The 17310-nt window shown below is 38.6% G+C and overlaps 2 protein-coding genes across 2 annotated transcripts; both read right to left on the bottom strand.

The window, feature by feature from the left end:
• Positions 1–4911: 4911 nt before the first annotated feature.
• On the bottom strand, positions 4912–6610 carry LOC108007563 (uncharacterized). Its single transcript, XM_017071256.4, has 2 exons — positions 5566–6610; positions 4912–5220 (listed from the first exon to the last, which is right to left on the bottom strand). Exons 1-2 carry the CDS (start codon positions 6581–6583, stop codon positions 5009–5011), a joined length of 1230 nt encoding a protein of 409 aa, XP_016926745.4. The 5' UTR covers positions 6584–6610; the 3' UTR covers positions 4912–5008.
• Positions 6611–8232: 1622 nt separating this feature from the next.
• Positions 8233–8924, bottom strand: LOC108007576 (uncharacterized). Its single transcript, XM_017071269.4, has 2 exons — positions 8771–8924; positions 8233–8688 (listed from the first exon to the last, which is right to left on the bottom strand). Exons 1-2 carry the CDS (start codon positions 8814–8816, stop codon positions 8294–8296), a joined length of 441 nt encoding a protein of 146 aa, XP_016926758.4. The 5' UTR covers positions 8817–8924; the 3' UTR covers positions 8233–8293.
• Between the last annotated feature and the right edge of the window lie 8386 nt (positions 8925–17310).

Below are 17310 nucleotides of genomic sequence, written 5' to 3'. Positions count from 1 at the left end.
TAAAGGGAAGGGGCAGAGATAAGGAGCAGAAGGCAAACGGGTAACCCAAGGCACAGCAAACAGCTAGAGAAAAACAAAGAATGGCTTGGGAAGTCCTTTTTCCACCTCCCTTTTTTGGGCCAAAATGAAGTGGCAACAAAAACAGAATTGTGGGCAAAGAAAGAAGGAATGTGCTGGCTAATGCTGCAGACATGGGAAAATGAAATTTAAGCCAAGTGGAATATCCTTGCGCAAGGATATCAAGTGTGAAAAGTGCTTAACTCAATAGGCACTCAATGGCAGGACTCATTTTATGAGAGCTTGAGTCTTTTTCGCCCAGCATCCTTTGAGCAAAGAGAGGGAAAAGCTGGGAGAGAAAAGCTTTTCCTGCAGAGAGCGCCAGAGAGGAAATGAGAGAAAGTCATGGTTGGGTAAAATCTCTCCCGGAGAGCGGAAAAATCTTCTCTTTAAACGGATTTGTTTACTGGCCTACTCTTAGAATCCTATTATCTGGCATACTTGTTACAGCAATTGTAAAACAACCTAGCCATCTCAATTATTAATTCGCAAGCCCATTTCCCATTAGACCCTTAAGATATTTGTCTGCAATTAAAATCCATCTCGACTAAATCAATTAGTTTCAGTAGCCATTCATTTAGTCGATTTCATATTTGTCCTTTGCCTTCCACTCGATTGACAAGTTGTGAGCCAACAAATGTGTGGGACTTTCTTGGGAATACAGAAGTGTCCTTGCTGCTTACACAATTTTCTCGGCCTGCAGGCTAATAAGTTTTCAATAACTGTCTGGGAAAATGGATTTATCAGGAGACTCAAACGCACACCTATGATGCAATTAGGACATTAACCCCTTGGTGGCAAGATGATGGATAGGGGCCGTTGGCTGTTGGATGGTCTGCTCAACTAATCCGTTTCAATTCTTACGCCTCGTCCTTTGAACTTTGACACACCCAAAGACACAGACACACAAAGACAAACGTGTCAAACAGCTGCAGCGGCGCCTAAAAGAATGCTTTGTTTGTCTTTCATTATGTGGGGTCCTTTTGGGGCGTGGCAGTGTCTTTGTTTCGACTCCATCTTGCGGCACTGAATAAATTACATTTTTGGTCGACATGTAAGTCGCATTCCATGTGTCATTGACGCCGACTTTTGATGTAAAGGTCATGACTTTTGACTTGGTCCGGCAGGGGCAGTTTACTTATTGCATTATAAATATTCAATTGCAATTAAAATGATATTAGCAATGGAATGCAAATTCAAATGCAATAGGTTCAAAAATAATAATTATTGAGTAAAATGTACTTATATTTAATATCTTAGCCTTAGCAACAAGAGTAACATTTAATTAAGAATCTTAAAGTGCTTCCAAGTAAATGAAAAATAATGTTAAAGTGATAGTGAAAAAAAATACAAATCAATTAAAACCCCAAAATGCAGTTTAATAGCATCTTTCAATAAATGGAACTGACGTTCGTTGTTTTATCGATTTCGCAGCGAAATGGAATGAAAATTTAAATGCAATAGGTGCAAAGATAACTTTTCGGATATATTTCTTGGGTTTAATTTACTATTATTTAATATCTTAGCCTTAGCATTAAGACAAAAATTTATTAAAGAATTTTGAAGAGCTTACAACTAAATGAAAAATGTTGTTAAAGTGATAATGAAAAGAGCAAAAATCAATTAAAACCTTAAAACGCAATTAAAAAGCGTCTTCCAATAAATCAAGTAAAGTGCGTCAGATCGTTGTTTTATCGATTTCGCAGCGTGTTGGAGTTCGCACTTAATGAAATCATTTAGCGCTGGAAAAACACAACACGCAATATCAAGCATACGCCATGTGGCAAAATTCATTGACTTCTGGCCACCCTTGGCCGAAATGAAAATGTTTAGTCAAGTGTTGCCTGACCTCCTGCACAGACACACACACACACAAAAGCACACTCTGTGTGTGTGTGTGTGCATGCTCAACTGAGCAGCAGAAAATACATACAAAAACAAGCGCTTTTCCCAATTTCCCCAGGAGGCAGCTATTTTTAAAGCCTGGCCCTTGGACTCATGGAAATTTCATTTGCCTGCTCAGGTTCCTTTCGGCCGGATCGGCCTAACTGCGGTAATTACTCACACTTGACCCGAAGGGTTTTCCGGGCGGGTGAAATCAACTCGATGGCTCAGCTGGCTGCAGATAAATTGAAATTTTCCGGTGCACAGAAAGGGCCGGGAAATTCCCGTCGAAATATGCAATAGAATGTTGCAACTGATGAAGTTTTGCAATTTGGGGTAAACATTTCCCTCACCCCGGATTATCTGTGCTATCGAGTTGATTAGATTAAAAACCAAACGTAATGGCATACCAATCCGCCTACCTGAGTTATTAAGTAAATGTGCCATTGGCACAACTTCGAACTCACATAAATTCACTTGTTATAGTTCACTAAACCAAGGCACACACATACAGGCGACACTGGGTATAAACAATACTTTATTTACAATGTAATGGCACATAAAATGGCTGCCGTTGCCATTTCTGGTGCTTTTTCTTTGTCTGAGTTCGGTTTTTCGGTTTATTTGCCAGTGGTCAGTTGCTTAATTTCCTCGCTTTTATTTGCCACAATTTCAGTTTGGTTCTGTGTGTGTGTATGTGAAGTGGGCGTGGTCCTGCCTGCTTTTCCCGCCCCCTGATTCATTTCTTTCCTTGCTGTGTCTTGCCTTTCTTATTTATTTTCGTAATAACAATAAATTACATTTTTCTTCGGGTTTTCCCCCTTATGTGAGTATGAATTCGAGTATATGTGTGTGTTCTCATTTGCTAAGTTGTTTTATGTGGCTGTCGCTTGTTTGTGGCTTTTTGACATTATTTGGATTAAGAAAATAAATCCTGGTCCCGGCTGGACAGCAATTTTAATATTTTCCCCCCACCCACTGCTCAGTAAACTTTGATTTTCATTTTGTTTTGTTTTTATACATTTTTGTTTTGCCCTGACAAGTCAAAGTTTTAATCTATGGAATGGCTTAAATCAAATTTTAGCTCTCTGGGCTAGAAAGTTTTCCAACCTGAGCTTGTCATTTCAGCACAAATGCAATTAAACAAGGTAAAAGTACAAAAAAACAACCGTTTTGTCAGTCAGAATAATGCATTGCTACGCTAAAACATAAATAAATCAAATAAAAAAAAATATATTCATAAACAATTCATGATGTTTACATGCTCGCATTTTATTTTTCAGCAAAATGCAACAAGCTCGTTTATTATTTGGAAAAAGTGCAACACATTGCAATTGTAAGTGCAGCTAATAATGAAAACTGTGTGAAAACATGTAAGTAAGTACTCTGTATTCCATTAAGTTAAATCAATATCAACACTTTTTTAAAAGGGTAGTCCTCATATTTAAGCTAAAAAAATATTGTAATGGCACTTGGTTTTTTAAGTAAAATGGTTTGGAAATATGCAAAATAAAAATTCATTACATATTAATTTGATGCGTAATAAAATAGTTCAGAAATGTCATTTATGCGTTTTTTACAAAATGCACAAGTTGTCATTTTTACTGTGTGTTTGTAAAGCAGTAAAGGCATCCCAAACACATATAAATATTTGACAGAAATGGCTGATGCACAGACACATAAACAAGGTAAAAAGGAACCGGAAAATACAGAAAAAAAGGACAATAAACAGTGATGGCAGCGAGAAGAAAACTGTGGAATCGGCATGCTTTTTACGTGCAACATTTATGTCGCATTCGAGGACGTCTCTTAGGAAGATAGCAAACACATAAACAAGTAGCCACACACACTCATGCAGGCCCCCACTCACACACTCGAACATTGGCACACAAAGACAATCGTTTAATGGCATGCATTAGGCTTAGTTGGAATTTTCGAAATGTTATGGCGAAGAACTCCCCATCGTTGTTTTTCAGTCTTTTATTCTGGGTTTTCCTGTGCCCAGCCACAGTGGAACCTCCATTTAACGAACTTGTGTGTTCCTATATATAAATTTATAATAAATTATTGTAGAAAGTGTATTTTTATGATAAGAAAAGAGCTTAGTAACTAATAATTTAATAATAAATAATAATTAATAAATATTATTTTAATATTATAAAATAAGGTATCATTTTTTGAACAGTTATTAAAAATGAATATTTATTTGTATGCCCAAAACAGAGCTAACATTTATTCAATACCCCAATAAATTGGCAGTTTTTAAATTTCTAAGCCATTTATTTTGTGAAAATATTCAAAAGAATTACTTAATATAATTTTTGAGACTAAAATATTTAATTTCTTGGTAAAAGAGCAAACTATCTTTCGTTAAGGAAGCCCTACTGTTTTCCTGCTTCCCTTTTAACTACAATAAACTCTTGCCTAGTTTTGGGCGCAGGCCGTGCTAAATGGCGTAGCTTAGCCTAATTGCACTCGGTTTTAATGCAGTTTCAAATGCTGCAACACCAGCGGCAGACACGTCATAATTTGGTTAATTTTCCAACAGCTTGGCCCGGCATTTCGCACTAAAGTTTTAATTAAGCAGCGGCCAAAAGCACGTCCAGGATACCCCATTTTCCTCGACTTTCCCTTTATCACCCACATTCACATTGCCATCAACATTCACATTTCGGCTTTCTTTTTATTCACATTTTCATTTTTTGCGGCAGATACGCACTCACAGCTCCGCATGGCGTCCATTCATTCACTTATTCAAAATGCTAAACAATTCAAAAAATGTGTGTAACTATTCTCGCCCTTCCATTCGCCGCCTCTGACTTTCCATTTTTCCACCTTTCTATTTTCCCATTTGGCAGCGGCTAAATGTGTTGCTCTTTTGTCTGGGCCAACTGAATGTGTTCTGGCCTTTTTCGTTTTCTTTTTGTATTTTTCCCAACTCGGTTCATAATTCAAAAAGCCTCTGATGGCTGGCTTTAAAATGCCTGCGGCTGTGGCTGCCATGTTTTATGTTTATTAGCTCGTCTAATTGAAATGTCTAATGGGGGAGTTTATGAAAAAGCCAGGTTTATAGGCCCTCGTACTGCCGCGGGTCCAGGAGTCCTTCGAGCTCGAACTGCTTTGCCAGCCGCTTGATGGAGTCCTGGATGCCAGGATTGAGATACAGCCGCCTCTTCATGTTCATTCCACGGGGCTGGTCGGAAAGCAGGGCCGCGAAATCCGCATCGGTTTCATCGGTGTTTAGCAACACGGGCTGCAGCAGTAGGCCGCAATGAACAGCTGTCGGAATAAATTATACTAAAGTCATTAAATGGAATTTAAAACAAAAATTAAAAAATAAGTAAATTAAGGAAAAATAAAGAAAGAAATCTATAAATCCTATGTTAGTTTTTGTAGAAATGATTTTTAAAATTCTTCCATTTCAAACAGGTTAAAAAGGTAGAAACGAATATTCAACTTTAAGAATCTTCTCCATTTTAAGCAGTTTAAAAAGGTTAGATAGGTAGGCACGAATATCCAACTTTAAGGATAAGACTTACCCTTTAAGTTCATAAATATTTTAAAAATGAATTATTTATGATTTTCCGGAATCACCCCAAAATGAAAACTTAAAAATATACCCACCGTAGAATCGCTTCTGCTCCGACTCCAGGTGAAACTGCTTGCGACTGGGCAACCTTTGACCCTTGAACCCGAGCCTCCGCAGTTCCCCCACGAAGACCTCGTGGTAGACACACCTCATCTTAATTTGAAGCTCGCTCCGCACCGCCTCCACGGCCGACGTGTTGAGCAGATGATGGATGTCCAGGGTGGACGAGCCCCAGAAGGCGTACTGGAAGTCAATCAGGAGGACATCGCTCGGCACGCCCGCCTCGTACTTGAACATCATGTTGTTTGTCCACAAGTCGCCGTGGGTGAGGACATTAATGTGCGCCTCCTCAGGCTGAAAACAGCGGAGTCCCACTGCCATGTAGTGGGGTGCCAGTTCCTCTAGGAGCTTGGCCTGGTTTTCATAGCCCAACTGAGTTTTCAGGTAGCCGGCACAGGACTTTAAACAGCCCAAAAAGTAGGCACTAAAGCTCTCCGTATAGCGATTGAAAAATCCACGATCGTATTTGGTTAAAGAGAAGACATTTTCTTTTGAATTCTCCTCCAAAACCGCTGAAGCTGCCTGCATTTTGGCCAGCTTTTTTAGAACTAGACTCACATGCTGCTCATCTAATCTCTGAAGTCGTGGGGCCATCACATATCCTCTGTGGGTCAAGTCCTCCATTATTAAGGCCCCTCTTTCCCGATCTATGTGTAGAACTTTGGGACATAGTTGTTCGCCTGCTAATTTCTGCAGTTTGGGCAACACCTGTTCGTAAAGCTCCAGTTCCCGGTTGTAGATGTCATATGGGGCCTTCTTTTCCCTGGTCTCTGCATCCTCATCCTCTAAGAGGGTCTTGGCCATCAGATGTTCCTCAATTTTGCTACCCAAGTCATTGCTGTACACAAGGCGTATACGCGTTAGGATGGCTCCATAATTCTCGCCTTTTCCCAGGGCGGGCTTTATATCCAGCGATTCCACTCGAATTTGGTTGTTCTCGTAATGCCGACGCAGTGCAGCCTCCAGGTATTCAGAGGTGAGCCAAGCTGCCATGACTGAACAAATCGGACTGAGATTTTAAAACTTAATCTCAGATCTCTGCTGCTGTTACTGATAACTGAAAAGCTCTCAGTTCACGACTGAATAATAATTCCTGTTCTTATCGCTTAATGAGCTTGACTCCATGTTTACAATAACTTTGTTTGTTCTTGCTTTAGAAAAAAAAAATAAATGATTGCTTTCGCAGCTGCAATCGTTGGGTTTAACAGATGTTTATATTCCTCAGAAATATACGAGTGAATTGAAAATAATACTATTTTAAGCGGTTTTTCAATCGTAGTATAGCCAAATCAAGACGTACAGCTAAAAGACCGACTGTTTTGAGCAGCTTTCAACCTATGCTAACGATCCCCGTTACTTAAAAAAAAATTATTTTTTGACCAATTTTCTCATTTTTTATAAGGGGTTACATCATCTATTTTTGCGAAATTTGGTAAAAATTTAAGATTTTTAGTCTTTAATGCCAATCGATAGGAAATTAAACAACGAGCTCAACGAGGTATGACATTCCACATTGTGACCTTTTGTTGCATTATGGCGGTCAAAAATTTAATTTTTCTAAGGCAAAAAATCAAAATTCATATTTTTGTCAAAAAATGTTTTTTTTTTTGGCGGTTTCGTAGTTTAGCCAAATCAAGGCGTACAGCTAAAAGACCGACTGTTTTGAACAGCTTTCGACCTATGCTAACGATTATTATTAATTTAGGGAGAAATTATTTTTTGACCAATTTTCGCACTTTTTATAGGGATTACATCATCTATTTTTGCGAAAATTGGTAAAAATTTAAGATTTTTAGCTTTTAATGCCAATCGATAGGAAATAAAACTACGAGCTCAAATAGGTATGACATTCCACATTGTGACCTTTTATTGCATAATGGCGGTCAAAAATCTAATTTTTTTAAGGCAAAAAATCAAAATTCAGATTTTTGTCAAAAAATGATCTTTTTTTGGTGTTTTTTTGATCGTAGTTTAGCCAAATCAAGGCGTACAGCTAAAAGAACGACTGTTTTGAGCAGCTTTCAACCTATGCTAACGATCCCTATTACTTTAAGGAAAATTTATTTTTTGACCAATTTTGGCATTTTTTATAAGGGTTACATCATCTATTTTTGCGAAAATTGGTAAAAATTTAAGATTTTTAGCTTTTAATGCCAATCGATAGGAAATTAAATTACGAGCTCAACGAGGTATGACATTCCTCGTTGTGACCTTTTATTGCATTATGGCGGTCAAAACTTTACATTTTTTAAGGCAAAAAATCGAAATTTTGATTTTTGTTAAAAAAATGCTCTTTTTTAACGGTTTTTTGATCGTAGTTTGGCCAATTCAAAGCGTACAGATAAAAGACCGACTGTTTTGAGCAGCTTTCGATCTATGCTAACGATCGCCATTACTTTAAGGAATAATTATTTTTTGACCAATTTTCGAATTTTTTATCAGGTTACACACTTATTTTTGCGAAATTTTGTAAAAATTTGAGATTTTTAGGTTTTAATGCCAATCGATAGGAAATTAAACTACGAGCTCAACGAGGTATGACACTCCTCATTTGTGACCTTTTATTGCATTGTGCTGGTAAAAACACTGATTTTTTATGGCAAAAAATCTTTATTTGCTATCTTTATTGCCTTAAGAAATATATATATGGCGGGTTTACAAAACCCCTCGCATCGGCTGCATTAATCCCATGCAAAACCCAGCTCACCCAGTTGACCCGAATCCTGCCAGTTCGCCGGCTGCCAGTGTCACAGTGCGGGGCTTAGGAACCTCCGGCTCCGGTCCGGATTCGGATTCCGGCTTCGATTCCGGCTCCGGCTGCTTGCTGCAACTGCTCGATGTCCGGCGACTGGCGCACTCGTAGACGTAGTTGGCCAGAACCACCGCAGGGGGGGCCGCAGGGGTTCCTCCAAACCCCGGATCTACTGTTTCCATTGAAGCTGCTGCAATGTCGACTGCAGACCTTGCTGCTGGTTTTCCCACTGCCGTTGCATTTCTGGCCAGTAATGACGCTCGATTGCAGCTGGTCGTGCCGGTGGGAGGCTTCAGCTGCCACATGTGGCCCGTGCCCCGCAGACAGTTGGCCTCGATCGCTATAACTGCTCAGATTGGATGGGGTTGGAGTCGATGGTGAATCGGAGGTGATGTCGAGGGTTAATTAGAACACTCAAGTCCACTTACCGAAAGAGTGGCCGAGCAGGCAGCAAATAAGAAATTTCCAGTTCATATTTTACCTTGTTGCTCGTCGAATATCTCACTCGGTTTCGTTGATTTATGTACAGATTTTTGGGTCAAGGACTACTTTTACAGACAAAGTAATATTATTATGTTCGAATGAATACAGCTGGGTTACTTGGGTAAAATATGTTATGAAATATAAAATGATTAAAACGATATAATACTTAAAATGAACTTCGGCAAAGCTCTAATTATAATTGTTTACAAAATAAGGAACCCTGTAACCCCTTTTTCTGTGCATTATAAAAAATATATAAAAGTAAATTGCATTTATTTTAATAATTTCTTGCTATAGAATAGATAGAATAGAAATTCGGAAAATTGTAAACGATTTTTTTCTGTGCACTGTTTTTACTGAAAGTTTCTTGGCCAAACTTTCGACACTGGTTCTTGTTGATGTTTTTATCTGCTAGGGCTGCAGATTCTTCTGCTGCAACTGGAATCCATTCAAATTGACGCATTGACAATTGTTTTACCAATTTCATCTCGCTTGTTTTTCGACAGTTGGCCAAAAAGTTTGTTCCCCCCGTTCCCAGCAACGTTTTGACAACTGCTTAAGCTGTTGTTGGTTGAATTGCCATTGTTTCTGCATTTGTTGCAGCTTAAAGTTTCCGGTGCTTTTTTCTACCCTTCACCATTTTGGTTTCTTATATTTTTTTGCTGCACTTTTCCCTTCTTTGCATAGCCAGAGAGAGCTAGTTTATCAAAACATTTTCAAGTTTGAGTGCGGCTGCAAAAACAAAAGCACCCAAGACATCATCGATTTTCTCGAGTGGAATGCGCCCCGAGGTTCGAAGGTCGGGTTGTGCGGGGATGTGGCTACAAGGAAAACAACTCAATCTCAATGCATGGCACTTAAGCAGCTGAAGGAGCAGTGGCAGCAGCGGCCGCCACTTGGTTGCAAGGTGCAGAAACTTCCATGACAGCGGAATGCAATTTCTGGAGGGGCGCCAAAAAAGGGTGGCAGACATCGGTGCACCCGGGACATGTCGAAGGGATTATAATCGAATTTTAAAGGCATTCAATGGTATACCATTCAGTTGTTTAAAGGAATGTCGGTAGAACAAACACTTCCTATGTGTATTTAAGAATTAATATTTCAGGATGGATATTTGCGATGTGCATCCGACAGAGCTGAACAGCCAACTATTCATCCATCCATCCATAACCCGTTCTGAAGTCTCACGTTCATAGCGCTACACTGTGTTAATTCATTGAGAAAGAAACTGAATCCAGTAAGTTTGCTCATTATAATTACAGAGACGCAGTGCACTTGGCAGCTGATTTCACTCACATATACCATAGGTTCGCATTTATAGTATATAATGGGAAGAAATAGATACTCCCAAAACGAGGGATGACTAATTAATTAGGAACTTTTTTAAGAGACTTATCATATATATATACAACTACACAACTTTTTTAATATTTTTTAAGAGAAATATATAGAATTAGAATTAATTATTAAAGGGAGTTGACATCAAAAATTAATAAGATGTTTTTTATAAAAATATTCTCAATATTCAGAACACAATTGAACATTTTTAAGCAATTTTAGAACTGCTTAAATTAAAATTTAAGGTTATACTTGGGTAGTATATTTTATTTTAGGGGTGACAAGGACATTATTAGCTTGAGGAATGAATTAAATTGTTTAATTTTCATTTTCATTTATCAAATGTTTATTGAATAATATTTAAACTTCCCACACCTTTTTTAAAAGTATGTAATAGAGACCACTTTAATACACCCGATTAATGTGATTTCCCGTCTCTAGATACTTTTTAAACATCCCATAAATATTCTGGAGTGTTCCAAGGGGAGTCCCACGAACTTCTCTGGCACACCTCGTGCACAAGCTGGCCCCGGAGCCATGGCACCTCCGAGGACCTTATCCCGGCCAGGGAGGCGGCTCACGGAAGCGGGCCAGGCAAACGCTTGGCACGTGCATTTCATTTGATAAATGTTGTCGTTGTCGCCGTCGCCTTTGCCTGATTATGCAGCGCAGCCAGCTATGTGTTTTTCCCGCTTTCCACTTTCCCGGGTGCCTCCTGGTCGCCTGCATCCGCCGTGGATGCCAAAAACTTGCCTCGACTTCCGTTATGCCGCCACGGGATGGGTATATCTTTTTATTGCACACGCGCGCTTGAATATAAACCGCAAAAAGGTGAGGAGCTCCGCTCGGCCTGGGTTTTTGTATGCGGCATCAGGTTTCGCCTGTGTGTAAAATTTACACTGACATGAGCTAACTAGTCCTGTATTTATGCCGGTGTGAGTGCGAGTATCTGTGTGTGTGTTTCAACGGGGATCTGGAGCATGCTGTACGGTATCTGTGTATCTTTGGATGCGGCACGTTGCCGTTGTAACTTGCAACTTAAATGCGCACGTGATGCGCTGCCTGCGCTTGCTTTATTGCGTGAGCTGCTCGAAAATTAACAAAGTTTTTTCCCCAGGTTCCTCACTTTTTCTTCTTGCCATTTCCATTGCAGACACTGAAAAAAAAACATTTTTGAAGTTACAAAATATATATACAGTGTTTTTACATATTATTAAGTTGAGTGATACATATTCTAATTAATAAAATGCTTGACTGTTATTTTTTAAGCTTTCTAAATGTATCTACACATAAAATATTTGTTTTGCAGGCTGTAGACCTCTTTATAAAACCAAAAAAAACTTATTTAAGACCTTCCTTTTAAATTTCCAATGAATTTCTTCTTTGTGTACTAAAACTAGCGATTGTCAAGACAACATTTCACAGGTGCTTATCTTTCAGCTTAGATTAAAGGCTACGAAAAACCAAAATATATTTAAAAAACATGTACAACAATTTTCTTCCCAGTGCATCTCACAATATGAATGAAGATGGCAGCGCGACAAGTGCGAATGAGCACGACCTGGCATAATATCACGCATACGACACGTTGTCGCAGCGAATTTTTGATAGCTACTGCAATCAGCTAAGTGAACGACGGCAATCAGCCCAGCGGCATAACAACAGTGAGGAAAATGATTAAACGGAAGCGGAAGTTGGCAGGCAGCATCTTCGAGTTTTCCAACTTTCGAATGACATTTTCGCCGAAGCCAGAAGTCGCTGCATTCGAATTATAATCAGTTTGGATGGGGAAAATCCGGGAAAAGGAAGGCTGGCGAAACCGAGGCAAAAACTTGCGCTCGCGAACAGAAATTGAAAGTCAACACACACACTCAGGGGGAATATCGAAATCAAATCACAGCATCGTCAAATGCATTTAGAGCTATTTGCATTGCCTGGCATTCCTTGTGCTCGCTGAGTCCTGCTCCTTGATTCCATCGATTCAGATTCGGATTCAGCGGCATACTCAGATTCTGATTCAGATTCACATTCAGATTCAAATGCAAAGCCTGTGCGCCTCGGCATGTGTCTCTGGATATTTTTCCTCTTGCCATCGGCTTTTTTGCTGCAACGCTGCATTGCAAATTGATTTTCATCGCCTTGGGGACATGCATTCGACTCGTTGACAGATATTCAACTTGCATTTTATAGTTTGTTAGTCTCGGCCCGAAAATGTCAAAAAATGTAGGAAAACTTTGTAATGGAAAATGAATTTTCTATACATTTTTTAATTACCATATCTGACAGCATTTTATCTGGCATTGACTTTGTAAGAGAATGTCAGTTTAAAATAGCCCCTGAGCTCGGAGACAAATAAATAGTTTTTATGATTTTTTTGAAATAAAAGTCTTTGAAATATTTAATTAAAAATGGAAAATACCCAAGAACTTTGTTGACAATTTAACAATTTTACAATGTAATTAAATATGTTTGAGGGTTATGATAATGTTTTTTTTGTTTCCACAAATAAATACGAAAGTGACCTTGTTTTTTTTTTGAAAAGCCAACAGACAAATGAATATAATTTGAATTCAGCCATTATTCCCTTAAGTACGAATTTATAATTTTTGTGCTACCCAATAATTATATTAATGTTTGCCACATACACATTAAAAATATTCTTGTTACTGCTCTATTTTACATACATTTTGCAAAATTTATCGAGGCGAAATCCATGTTACAAAATTTTATAATGCACAGATCGAGCTCTTCTTTTGTTAATCAACGAAATGGCATCCATTTTAAGCCCAACCCATTTAATGAACGAGAATAAACAAAATTAAGTGCCAGAGTAGGATTTCGGCCTGCATTATTAATGAAGATAATAAAAAGCGTAATGTGTTTGCAACTGATTATCGAAACACACATTGAAAAAGACAAAATTGTAATTCGAAGCAGAATTCATTGTTTTTTTTTCATTGTGTTAATTATTGACAATAATTATGCATTAATGCGCAACAAATGTATAAATAATTGGTCGCACAATTGTTCGTGCATTGAATATTGCGCATACGACATGTGTGTCAGCCATATGTTTCGATAGCCACGCAATTTCAACATGTTTGCGTAACTAAATTGTTGAACATCCATTTGATCTATGTTCGAAGTTTGTTTTAATTTCAGTCTTTTGTTTCACAAAACCCGGCAAAGTTAACTATGAAAAACTGAGCTCAAATTTAGCTAGTAGCCACGTGTACCTGGCCAAAAAGCAACCAGAAACTTGTTCTTTCTTTTGCTTTTAATTGAACATTTTTAATTTATGCACAATAAAAACTGATTTACCGCTGGCTACCCGTTCAGCTAGAAAAAGTTCAACTTTAACTTTTTATGACTGACCCAAACTGAAAATCAGAATAAAAAAAAGAAAATGATGAGCCATAAAAGCTACCAAGGTATGTGGGTTTGTGTGTGTCTATGAAAGCTAAACTAAAGTTTTGGTAGAGCAACTTTTGGTTTTTAGTGCCGGCAGCTTGGTCCATTTTACAGCATTTAAGTGGCCATGAATTTCCCGGCCAGTGAGCATCCGCTGCCAGCAAACCGGAGCACGTGGCTCCATAAAGACAACAGGGATTCAGGACCGAACCCATCCAGAATTTCTATCCCACAATTGAAGCCACCTGCTGGCCTCTGCAGGTAGGCACCTTTGTTTTAGTTGCGGTCATTTCCCTGGTTTCCCAGGATCTCAATTGGTTTTGGTTTTAGTTTCAGTTTCGTCATGGCAGCCAGAACACGTTTGCCCCGAAATTGTTTTAAGTCAGTTAGCGCGGAAACGTGACGGCAATGAATTGATCAAAGCGAAATACTCAGTCTAAAAGCGAAAAATCATGTTTTGGCTTGGAAGAGGAGGAAGTCGTTTTATTTCGCAGGAAAAAGTGTCAAATTTTGGTTTTAAATTTGTTTTGATTTTATTGCTGAGCCAATAAAAGAGTGAAATCTGAATAGAAACATTATTTGTTTTGAGTGAGGTACGTTTTGTTAAATATTCCTCCGGTTTTTTATCTCAAGTTGTATAAAGGAAAACAGCCGCGGGTAGAAAGCCCGTATATATATTATATTTTAATATAACTTCACGCATTTAAAATGAGCTATATCTTTTGCTTTTAATAGCCATTTCAAATTGAATTTCACACCCGTAAATGCAAAAAGTACTGCATGAATTTTTCACTTTCTTTTCACTTCACAAAAAATTAATTTAAGCTCATTCTTTGATCCCTACCTTACCAAGATGAATCTATATTTGGTTTTCATCCTTGCGGGAATTATGGGCATAAGTTCCAATCCATCTATTCCATATATTTATGTGTGTGATCCCCCGAATCCTGCTTGTCTGCAGTATAGGCCGTTTAATTACACATCCCAAGCTGGTGAATAAAATTGTAAATGTATAAGGAGAACGAAAATGTAATAAAGAGGAAATATATTCAATACTTGTGTTATATGATCATAATAGTAATAATTGGCTGTCCCTAAAACAACATTTTGGATGAATATTTCCTTACAGCTCACTGGGAAACCATTAATACGTTGAATCCGTCATAACCCCCATATTTTTAGGCAACCCAGGGTATAATAAATGTAGCACAACGATGTATGACCCCTTCGGAGGTGGGAGGTTCTGGCACTTTGCATTGTAGTGTAGGGCTGACAACTGCAATGAAATGACGAAGATGTATAGCTACAAAGATGGGGGAAATTCTGGAAAGAAAGTGCAAGGGAATAGCAGGTGGACCCGTTGTATATTCCCTGTTCTTCCAGCAGTGACAACAAGTCGGGAAGAAGCCTGAGCGACAGCCACAAACAGAAACAGACGGCACTCACCCCGGTCTAGATGGAGATCCTTGGCTCTGGGATGTCCTGGCCATCTGCATCCAGCTTGTTTGGGATTCTCGCATTTGCCACATGCAGTTTGCACACAGTGCAACGTCTGACATTGATGCGACGTGTAACACATTAGACTAATGAAATTTTTTCATGTTTCCAGCTGCCAGCGAAAAGGGGTTCCGGGTTTTCCTTTGCCCAGTTTTAGCACTCAAATGGTATAGCCTGCTATTCTTCCATCCCATAAAGGTTTTACAAACTGGCTGGCACAATTTCTCGATTGCCCTGGCCACCAAATTGGCCCACAATTCACTGTTTTAATTATATCGGCCTCCGTCTTGAGGAAGGTAGGGCTCATTAAACTGTGCTGCCTACTTTCAGGTGGCCCACGAAAGACATTCAAGTTTAATAAATAATAAATAAATAATAAATAATAATAAATAATAAATAAATATTTTGCTTGCCCTTCACAAGGAGTATCTCAGCTCTCTGAATTTTAAGGTTTTACTATAAATACATTTTTTAAATTTCGCATTTCCTCAGTTAAAATTAAAAATTTTTTTTTGATTTATTATAACATAATTTATTCAAAAATTCTTTAGAGTATTTCTAATTCGTGTATACCCCATGTAATCTTCGATTCCACTTCGGCTCAAGTTTGTCCACGTGCCGACAGCTTGTAAGCTCACCTGGCCACCTTTTCGGCCTCTTGCAAAAAGTAATTGTGTTTTGTTTTATTTTTTTAATGGCTGTGTAATTAAAATACAGGGAGGCCCAAGTGCCAGAATTGTTGAAAAGGTGAGACCCCTAAAGGTAGCTGGATTCTAAGTGTGTAAAACGAAGCCACTGCAGCCTCGGCTACAGAATATCAAAGACAATTTTAAGCTTCAAGTGCCAAAACAGGACAAGAGCTTTGATTGACTAAATGTCGCATTGCTAGACTGACAAACTGGCTGACTCGGTGACTTTCAAGCAGACTGATGAACTGCAGTTGGGCTGGGAGCTGTCTGCTTCTCAGGCTGGAAATTCGTAGAGACTCAAACTTCAAAACAAGCTAAAATGGTTTTTCTTTCCATCCTAAAGGCACACTTAGAATAAAAATGGTAACAAAAAATTGAACATATTTAATTTTTATTAAATGTTTCAGTTTTTTTAAGGAACAAATGGCTATTTAAACCTAATTATATATTATTTTGTTGCTTATCCCAGCGCCACGCAAGTTTATACTTATTATAAACGCAATAGTCACAAGACAAGGAGTATTAGATTCTTATGATATAGACCTTTGTCTAGTAATGTGTTTGTGATTTTTTTTACCTTACAAAAACCCACAAGTTTTCCGCAAAGTGCAATATCCATTGTCATTGGCTGAGGAAGCTGGAGGCAATTTGGAAAAGTGGAACATCCCTACCTGATGATTCCACGCCATGATGAGGCTGCTGCCTCCTCCAGTCATTGCCATAAATCAACTCAAGTGCCTACGCCCCAGCTGATTTATTTTGCCCTGGCAACTCGTCAGTTTGTTCCGGGCTTCTTGGGGTTCAACTTTAGCTTCAGGGGTTGGGGCATTTGCCTAAAATATTTAACCGGCACTTGTGCACAACAATTTCAAGTTCCCTGGTCGTATCTGCCTTTCCTTTGCCATTTCCTGCTTTTTTTTTGTTCTTTTATTAAATTCTCAAGTGGCATTCGAAAGTCGAATTTTGTGTGGCCTTTTTGGCTGTTTTCCTTTTGCTATTTTCAAGTCGGCAGCAACAATAAGAGGAAAATTTCATTGTCAATTTCCGTATAATGCACAATAATAATACAAGAACAGGAGCGGGAAAAAGAAACAACAACCATTTGCGGCTAGTGATTACCTTAGACATTTTGCGGCTCGCAAATTGCGCTGTTCCCACTGCCGCATCGCCCAAGGGGATGCGACCTCCAACCTCCGACCCCTGACCCTTGAGTAGCATCCCTAAACTCTGATTGTTGTTACTGCCGCAATTAGTTGTTTTTTCTTATTCTTTTTTTGGGCCAAAACCAGAGCCGACGTTCCCCCAAAGAGATCTACATCAGCGCGAAAAGAGCGAATTTAATTTTTAATTTCGTTGCGCATCATAAAAAAATGGGTCGGAACAACAGCAATAACTAGAGATGTGGCTTGAAGTGCCAGCAAAATTTATTTAAAAATATGCGTGGTTCAACAAAACTTGGTATATTGTTTTAGTAACTTAATAGAGTATGGGAAATAAAATTTAATTGGTTTCCATTAGATCAAAGACTGTTATTATAATGTGATCTGAAA

This window comes from Drosophila suzukii, chromosome 3 (assembly GCF_043229965.1).
Source record: "Drosophila suzukii chromosome 3, CBGP_Dsuzu_IsoJpt1.0, whole genome shotgun sequence".
Classification (NCBI taxonomy): Eukaryota; Metazoa; Arthropoda; class Insecta; order Diptera; family Drosophilidae; genus Drosophila; species Drosophila suzukii.
This window is presented reverse-complemented; position numbering and strand designations above follow the sequence as displayed.

Bases quoted from the DNA above. Each gene is read 5' to 3' on its own strand.
- LOC108007563 (XM_017071256.4), bottom strand. From the start codon at position 6,583: ATGGCAGCTTGGCTCACCTCTGAATACCTGGAGGCTGCACTGCGTCGG. The intron at 5,221-5,565 runs GTGGGTATATTT...TTATTCCGACAG, and splicing joins GGAGCAGAAGCGATTCTACG to CTGTTCATTGCGGCCTACTG.
- LOC108007576 (XM_017071269.4), bottom strand. From the start codon at position 8,816: ATGAACTGGAAATTTCTTATTTGCTGCCTGCTCGGCCACTCTTTCG. The intron at 8,689-8,770 runs GTAAGTGGACTT...CAATCTGAGCAG, and splicing joins CCTGCTCGGCCACTCTTTCG to TTATAGCGATCGAGGCCAAC.